Raw genomic sequence first — 9,847 nt, forward strand, 5'->3', positions numbered from 1 at the left:
TTTAAGCAGAGCAGGGATCTTTAAATTTTTGTAAAGTCATTCAGAAATCATTTTGGAAGTTGGATAAGGAGAAGACTAGATAAGAGGTAGGCTCATAAATCAAATGTACTTAAAGTTGGGACCAGCAGGTGGTGTAATGGTTACCTCGCTGGAGTCCACGTAGTTGACCTTGGTTCAAGTCTCATACTTGGGGATCTTAAACTTCATGCCAGACATGTGCACGTGTGTGCACAAGATCCCAAAGAAGAATGAAGGAGAAGAGATTTTGGCATGGCCATGCCCCCTGGGGGGTGATTTCTTGCTTTCTGGTTCTCTCCAGTGAGCACACATGCCCTATAGCAAATATCTCTCTAAAAGAGAATAAAATAAAGGGCCAGTGACATTTAGGCTCTGGATTTCCATATTGCCAGCGACTGCCATATTGAATCCTGGACCTGAAAGTTTGCTTTCTCACTTTCTGTCTCTCTCTCTCTCTTTATAGTCAAGTTAAAAAAAATAAAAATTAAACAAATAATTCTTAAAAAATTGATTAAATACTTAAAACTTGTACAGGTGAAAAACTAATGAGCTACTGAGAAAGATATTGGCATTTGAAGTGGAGGGAAAAAATCTCATCTGACAGGTTTTATGAAAACCAACAGAAAATACTGATCAAAAATTAAGAAAAGATAATTTCTTGTAGCCAATTTAGCTGTCCTAATATGTAAATATAATGGGCAAGATTATTCACAGATTTTAAAACAGTATTTGTTCAATCACACTCAATAAGTGTTCTCACTTTATTAAATTATTCCACATAAAAGAAGCATAAGTCTGCTAAAATGTATCCTAACTTCACAAAAACTCAACCACCTCATAATATCCACAATAATACAGTTAGGAGAACAAGGCTGTGGTAGTTATTCTTCTCATCAGTCACTGCTGTCATGAATTAATTTAGTGGGTCTTGTTTTCTGCACTGAGAACCTACATAATTTGTGGTAAAAAGGCAATAGTCATGCCTCAATAGAACAGAATGCTGGACATATACAAGACACCCTTGTACTCTCACAGAATATAGTCTAAGCACCAAAGTACAATTAGTCAGAATATAAGCAGGACACCTTCAACACAGGGACAATTTCCTGAGTGCAATTTTTACCACATGGATTCCAATGCACATATTTTTTTTTTTGTCCTGTTCAGAAACAAAGTTATTTTTACAAATTTATGATGATACCATCTTCAGAAACTACTTTAACAAAGACATAATTCACTTCCCAAAAGTATTGAACTATCTCCCTGTATTTTACAATCCCATTAAATTTGCAAGTGAAGAACATGGTGACAGAGAGCAAAACAGAGATGGTACTTACGAACTGGTAAAGTCTGGAAGATTTCTGTTTTACTATAGTCTCCTTGCCCTTTTCCATTTACAGCTGCAACCCTGATTTCATATGTTGTATTTGGTTCCAGGTTGCTCAAAACAACCAGCGCTGGAAGAAGAAAAAAAATATGGGTATTATATATATCACATCTATGCTTAATATATTTTAATAAGAAAATTAGTTTCTTACAAGTGAATAATTTAATTGTAAAGTTTTCTGTGTAATGTAAAAAACAGGAAAGTCATATGAAAAGAGAATAATTTCTAAACAGTCCACTTCTTTACCATTTTAGATTTGAAACCCCATACTGATTTTTACTGATTGTTAGAGAATCAGCAGATTTGTTTATATTTGTATTCACAAATTAAACAGGTAAAATTGTTTCTTTCATCTTTATTATTATCCAAGAACTAAGAATGAAACAAATAAAACATAAATATTCCAAATATTTTATCTACTCTAAATGGATTAGTCCTATAAAATTTAGTGCAAAGATTTAATATATAGACCACTGGACTCCATATTAAGATGTTTCAGCCATGTTAGAGAAGAGTCGCAAAGCTGAATCTATGACAAAAATGAATAATTCATTCTTTAAGATCAAATTAAGTCATATTATTTTTTAATTCTAGTTTGATGCATTCTCATCACATCTTTTCTCTCTGACTTCCTTCTCAGTCATGTACTGAGCCAACATGGATTCAACATGACACAAAGAAGAAGAAAATACCTGAAAATATTCAGAAATGTTGAGGTTATTAGAAATATCTCCTGGGTCACCTCAGCCATTGCAATTGGACAGATAATTTTTGATGCATTTGCAAATTTCAAAATATCACGTCGTCACTGATTTTTCTAATAGAGCTAACAAAATTCTATAGTTACTCTTATTACCCTTCACTCTTTTGCTAAACAAAGAAAAAATTAATGTATAGAAATGTCTTGATGAAAATCAAATGGAAGTTATTGGAGTGGCTCTATTTTGTGAAGTGGTTAGTGCTGCATATAGGGAGCTGAATCCCATGTGATTCACTACGATTCAAATCCTGGCCCTGGCAGCTCGAAAAGATGCTGGGTATGGTGTTTTCATACACCAAATCGGGATAAGACGGAGACATGGACGAAAGAGGATTGTGTTGTGGCCATACTCCTCTGGGGCTGCTTTCTCTCTGTTTTTCTGGTCAGTGCATGCCCTTCTTACTATAAAGAGAATTATGTCTTATGTACACAACAAACTCCAATTCACAAGAGCAATTCATAATGGAAGATATATTTAATCATAAAATAAAAGATTAAATCATAGGTAATCAGGATCCTATTTGTAACACTATTGTTTTACAGGAACCTTGACTGAAAGGATATAGAGTCAATAAAATTCTGATATATTGTATTAATATGCTAATTCTAATATTTATTTTAATTATAATAGAAATTCACTAGATGCAATGTTTCATTCTACATGATGTAAAGGTAATTAATGAATCTGTTTTGATACACCCTTTTGTTCCATTCTTTTCCCAATATTCATTATCACGACATCTTTCCCTTTTGGAATTATAATTACTTTATCTTCATTGAATTATTTATCGAATTTTAGAGAAGAAAATATAAGTTGCTGAATGCACAGTAGAATTGTTTTCTTTGTATAAAAGAATGCACTATTGGAAATATTTAATAAATTATTTATTACTAGATAAATGTTAACAGCAAATATAGTCCAGATATCAACGAGACTTTGTTTTCTCCTATAGAGATGTTCTAAAATCAGCCATAAATAATACATTTCCAATGGGAAAGTTTTATATTCATATTTCCTAATTTCTTTTATACAAAAATTGAACTCGCTTCAAGGATAAATGGGAAAACCTAACTTGAAAACAATAATGACAGCCTAACAACCTGCAAGCATTTTCAGGAATCCCAGTCAGTTGATGACCTGGAGTCAATGAATATATAATGTCATTTCCAGAAAAAGAATGTAGTTACAATGCCAAGAAGGTGGGCACACAGACAAAGCAGGTTATAGATACTATGGAAGGGAAGGAGGAAATTTAACAGAGGTAAAAGGCTAAACAAGGTGGAATTCTCAGGGTGGCAGGTGGTATGGTGGATAAAGATGCTGGACTCCCACATGGCTGACAGCAGTTTGAGTTTTGGACCTGGCCGCTTTCTTTCTCTCTTTCTGTCTCTCCTCATGTCTTTCTCTGGTCAAATTAAAATAATAATAATAATAATAATGTTAAGTAAAATGATTCTTAAAAAAATATAGTTGGAGTTCTCCTATCCTTAGAAAACTATTAACTAAAGTTAACATAACAAGAAAGTCAAAAATTAAAGATTCATCATATTTTATCAATTTAAACAATTAATAATTATTATAAAAAGTCAAACCAAGTGAAGTAGGTATACTGTTCTGCACAGATTAAAGCTTCATAAAGGTGTATTTATCCTTTGAGGTTTGTAACAACAAAAGTGGTTAGGCTTTTAGAAAATCCATTGGAATTAATCAGTATTTGATTCTACTTTTTCGCTTTTATTTTGAAAATTTTAATTGACATATAATAGTCATGTATATGCATGGCATACAATGTAGTTTTTCAATTCATGTATAGAACATGAAATGATCTACTCAGGGAAATAAACATTTCTATTACCTCAAACTTTTTAAAAAATCTGCACTGTGAATATTCCAAACCCTTTCAAGCTATTTTGAAATATACATTAAATTCTTATTAACAGTGCATACCCTGCTGTGCTTTAGCACTCTAGAACACATTCCTCTTATTCGATTTTCTATTTCAATTTCAATTTCTTATTTTCTATCTGTTAATGAAATTTTTTTTATCATTCCTTCCCTACTCCTTACCAGATTCTGGTATTCCTCATTCCATTCTATGTCATAAAAAATTTCAGTTTCCACAAAAGAGTAAGAACATGTAGTATTTCTCTTTCTATGCCTGGTTTATTTAACTTAAAGACATGTGCACCCCAAAGATGCTAGCAAAATTAGTAACAATAGTCAAGATGTAATCAATCTAAGAGTACAGCAACAAATGGATGGATAAAATTTAATATATATCTATACATAACACAATTTCTACTGTTACTAAATAAAGCAGGGTAAATATAGTTAAGAACAATTTTCTGTATATCTCAAAGTAATATTAAAAAGATAATTTTGAATGTTGCCAACAGAAATGACTGTTGAGTTTTGTATATTTAACTTGAAAATATGAATTTTTATAACTTAATCAATACATTGTATTATTATGCTTAAATATCACAATGTACCCTATAAATATGTACAATAATTGTATGTCAACTAAAAAAAGATATATTTAAATAAAAGGTTTTGTGATCTGTGAAATAGCCACCATCATTCACAAGTTATCTATTAAATGGGGATAGTATGTGAAGACTGAGATAATGCAAAATAACAGATATCTCAAAAATTATTCATCTCTGACTATATGTTTAGTGGCTAAATATTTTATGTTACTGGAAAAAATAATCCTACTCACATTTTCTATAAACATTAATCAACACTTACCCAAATTTCCTACAAAGCAATCATATTACCCAAGAATATATGGGAGATTCAAGACCACCTAATGGTGTAAAGTTTATGTTGCTGGACTCCCACATAGTTAACCATGGTTGGAGTTCTGGACCTGATGGCTTAAAACTCACACAGAGTACATGTGCATGCATGCCCCAAATCCCGAGACAATGGAGGAGAAGGGACTGTAGGGTGGCCTTCCTGCCTGGGAGTGATTTCTCACTTTCTGTCTCTCTGGTGAGCACATGTACCCTATAGCAGAAATCTAAAAACAAACAAACAAACAACCCAAGAGATTGCAGTATAGATATTTACACTGCTACAGACAATTTTAGAAATGTGATAAGCCTTTCCATATTTCTGTGATATGAAAATACAGCTACAAACATCATTATAAGAGTGTGTAATATATTATAACCTGACTCTGTTGTTAAGGGAAAATTACAATGCTTGTATTAATTGTTTTGATCAATTCAATAGAAAAACAGAATTTCAAGCATGAAATTGTAGTTATAAATAACATTCTTCACAAATCATAAGCTCGGAGATCAAGGTTGTCTTGATACGGCACTAACATACTGCTCAAGCAATGCTGGATCCATATGAAAGATCCTGGGTTCTACCTGCTGGCCTGCACATGCCATAGATGCATGCCCCTGAGCTTCGCTAGCTGGGAGGATGGGAAGGGATTGTAGCATCAGAGTCAGTTGAGGGTGAGTCTCTCTCTCTTTCTCTCTCCTTCTCTCAGTCTCTCATCCTCATTAAAGAAAGAAATTTAAAATTAATAAAAAAAATTCTCATAGTATAAAGGCTGTGGATTTTTAATTTATTTTACTTTTTTTTAACAGTTATATACATCAAGTTTAATTTAAACTACACAAATGCAGTATCTATTCAAGATCTAGGACAGAACTCCTACTTAAAGTCGCAAATATCCAGCTGTGGTTTTTGGAACAGTATGAAATTTTGGTGTACAAATCCACTCTCTCCCTGGGAAGACTCTTTCTCTACATACTTTCTGTAGGGTCTTGGGGTTGGAGCACTCAGGTGCACTAAAAAGAAGTGTAGAGATCATGTTTTAGATATGGTCTCTGCATCTTTTTAGGTTAAAAATGGATAACAACAGGGAACCAGCAGTTAGCGTAATGGCTATGTCGCTGGACTCCCATGTAGTCGACTGCGGTTCACGTCCCGGACCCGGTGGCTTAAAACTCATGCCGGGCGTGTGTGCGTGCATGCCCAAGATCCCGAGAGGAGAATGGAGGAGAAGGGATTGTGGCGTGACCATCACCCCTGGGGGGTGATTTCTTGCTTTCTGTCTCTATGTCTCTCTCTGTCTGTCTGGCAAGCACACGCACCCTATAGTGAAAACCTCTCCAAAAAGAAAAAAAAAAAATGGATAACAACAGAGTTACCAAAGTACCAGAGCAGGCCTAGCCATGGGGGCATACACAGCTATGGCACAAGCTTTTAAGAAGCTATGCCTAGTTGGCTAGGACTATACAGGAGGCCTGGATTACATTATTGGCCCAACCAAAAGTTTGGTCATTATAGTATACACCTGTTATCCCACAAACTCTGAGAGTAGTCAGTAAGATCTTACCTTGAGGCTAGAGTAAGGCAACATACTAAGAACTTGCCTAAGAAGAGTTGAGGTTGTTACTTAGATCATACAATAAAAAACATTATCGCCCCCTTATCCCATGAAAAGCAACTCCCCATTTTACTTGAATCATCTGAGCATTTCAGGGAAAATATTTTTCTGGCTGGACTGGCAGAATTATTCCTCCTGTAACACATCATGGGGTCTGTGAAGAGCTTTGGTGTCCAACTACTCTCTCTAGCAGGAAGCCTACATCTTCAGCTGTATTAGGATCCAATTCATTCAGAGTGAATTTTCCATGTTTCTTCACGTTTTTCTGTTGAGTGTCAAGGATCTCCTATGCATGACTGAATTTCACATCAGATTAATTATCTTTTTTTTTTTTTTTTTTGGAGAGGTCTTCGCTCTAGGGCGCATGCTCTCGCCAGACAGACAGAGAGACATAGACAGAAAGTGAGAAATCATCCCCCGGGAGGATTGTCACGCTGCAATTCCTTCTCCTCCATTCTCCTCTCGGGATCTTGGGCACACATGCACACGCGCCTGGCATGAGTTTTAACCCACTGGGTCCGGGACGCGAACCATGGTCGACTATGTGGGAGTCCAGCAACATAGCCATTATGCTAACTGCTGGTCCCAGATTAATTTTCTTAAGAGAGGGCAAAGGAAGTAACATTATGTCTATACTGTTACTATTATGCTGAATTAAAATACTCCAAGTAAAAATGGAGGAGAGCAGGCCTTATATATGACCTTGCAAATTACAGTGGAGAAACATGAAGTAAACCTACAATGCCAGTTTTACAAAGTTTATATATGAGAAGTCAGTTTGTTTTTGAGTTCTAACTGGAAGGTTTTGGTACAATGCCCCATTATGAGGCTTATTAGCATTCTGTGAATATAAAGATTATTGTGTGTAATAGAAAGAACTTCATCAACTGAGAGCAAATTAAAGAGAGCAAAAGGAAAGGATTCCGAGGCGACGAATCCTGGATCTGTAATTTGAATTGCCTTTCTTCTATGTGAGGATACATACATTAAACCATTGTACTTTACTGGCTTATTACCAAACATAGGATTTTTGAAAGCAAACCACCACTTGGAAAAAGAAAGGCTATGTACTGCAAAATAGAGTCATACCTTAAATTATGATCTTAGTTAATGGGAGACGTACTCGCCTTAAACGTGCCTACGCAATAGAACAATAGAACCACAAACTGAGGTGTGGGATGGCTCCTTTCCCTATAATTTATTAGAAATTCAAACTTAAAAATTAGGTGAAAGTAGATCTAGATTACAAACTAGTAAAAGTTCTCTAAAGATAAATGGCATAAATTAAGGTATTTTATAGCTATATTCAGTCAGCATGATTTGAAAACCATAATGCAATTTCTCTGAAAATTATTAACTATAGTGAATTTTTCTTTGACATGGCAACAGGAATAGTTCCTATAAAGAACCTGGTTTCCTTCACTAATTTAATGTTTCTGCTTTATTTAAATATAATGAATTTCCTAATCTCTTTCACCTGACAATAAATGCAAAAAAAAGCAAAATATTCCGTTATAATAAAGCAATGACATTTATACTAGCAAATGATAAGAAAATATGAACATATTTTATACTGTTTTTACTGTTTTTATAAGCATATAATAGTAAAGAGGAAAGTATAAAGATTTGTTCTCCTTTTGTAGGGGAATCAGCCTTTATTAAAGGGATTTAAACTAAGTTTTTGTTTCTTCTGATAATGTATTATAAATTTGTTTCCTTTGGCCATCAAGAGAAGTAATGGCTACAGAATATTTACAATATTTAAAGCGAAATAAACTATATATTAGTAATTACCTAGGGTGAGCAAAATTCTAAAGTGAGATTAAATGCCATGCTTTCTTCTCTTTATCACATCCCCGTCTCTCCATGGAGTTTCCCTGCCAGTCAGTGTAAGCAAATAAGGTATGCTTTCTGCAGAAAAGTGAAATTGCCTTCCTACAATGGAACTTATCACGTTGTCGAGAACTATGAAAAAATTCACATAACTATGAGAAATCACAAAGCTTACGTAGGGTAGAACTGATCAAAATTACGCTTGCTGTTTATTTTCTCAGATAGATCTCAAAGTGCAAGTAAAAATCTCCAAAGTTTCCCACCAAAGACTCAACTTTTTTCTCTGTAAACAACTAAAAACTCAAAACAACTTTTAAGAAAAAAATCTTTGTGGGACCAGCAGTTAGCTTAATGGCTATGTCGCTGAACTCCCATGTAGTCGACCACGGTTCGAGTCCCAGACCCAGTGGATTAAACTCATGCTGGGTGTTTGTGTGTGCATGCCCAAGATCCCAAGAGGAAAATGGAGGAGAAGGGACTGGGGAGTGGCCATCCCCCTTGGGAGGGTGATTTCTCACTTTCTGTCTCTCTATCTCTATCTGTCTTTTGGGCAAGTGCACGTGCCCTATAGCAAAAACCTCTCAAAAAAAAAAAAATCTTTGGAGAAAATTCTCTCATATGTGGGAATTTTAAAAAGGCTTGCATAATAATACAAGTGATTATTTTCCTCTTTCTATCTATGAAATAAAGCCTCTAAATATTTTATTTCCAGCAGCTACACACATAAGAATGACTTCAGAACAATCTGTTACTAATGGAAAATGTATTTAAGCTTTCTTAAGAATCCAATGTATGTAATCATTTTTTTTTTGAGGGGTTTTTGCTATAGGGCACGTGTACTCGCCAGACAGAGAGACAGAGAGACAGAAAGCAAGAAATCACCCCCCAGGGGGGATGGCCATACCACAATCCCTTCTCCTCCAGTCTCCTCTCGGGATCTTGGGCACGCACTCACACGCGCCTGGCGTGAGTTTTAAGCCCCGGGTCCAGGACGCAAACCACATGGCCTCCAGCGACATAGCCATTACGCTAGCTGCTGGTCCCTGTATGTAATCATCTTGATTCAATTATATTTTTATCTACCTTTATAGATAAGTAAACTTAAATTTACATATGCAAAAAATTATAGTATTTTAAATGTCCATGAGTTGCATAGAAATACAATCTTACTTTTACGATATATTTATAATATATAATCTGTATGATATATATTTGATATGAATAACATTTATGAAAAGATACTTTATAATTAGTGATTCATATAAATATATATTTTTATGGACAGCTGAAAGAATATTAATCTGATGATTATACATTGAGGCTATTATCAATTTTTTTTTTGAGAGTTTTTTTGCTACAGGGCGCGTGTGCTCGCCAGACAGACAGAGAGAGACATAGAGACAGAAAGCGAGAAATCACCCCCCAGAGGGGATG

At 34.8% G+C, this 9,847-nt stretch overlaps 1 protein-coding gene across 1 annotated transcript in view; it reads right to left on the minus strand.

Annotated features, from left to right (window-relative positions):
• The window catches only part of NCAM2 (neural cell adhesion molecule 2), a 602,380-nt gene that overhangs the window by 64,726 nt on the left and 527,807 nt on the right, over nucleotides 1–9,847 (minus strand). The window contains exon 14 of the mRNA XM_006162056.3: nucleotides 1,356–1,475. Coding sequence (XP_006162118.1) covers nucleotides 1,356–1,475 — 120 coding nt within the window. The remainder of the gene's footprint in view (nucleotides 1–1,355; nucleotides 1,476–9,847) is intronic.

This window comes from Tupaia chinensis, unplaced genomic scaffold (assembly GCF_000334495.1).
Source record: "Tupaia chinensis unplaced genomic scaffold, TupChi_1.0 Scaffold139612_1, whole genome shotgun sequence".
Lineage (NCBI taxonomy): Eukaryota > Metazoa > Chordata > Mammalia > Scandentia > Tupaiidae > Tupaia > Tupaia belangeri.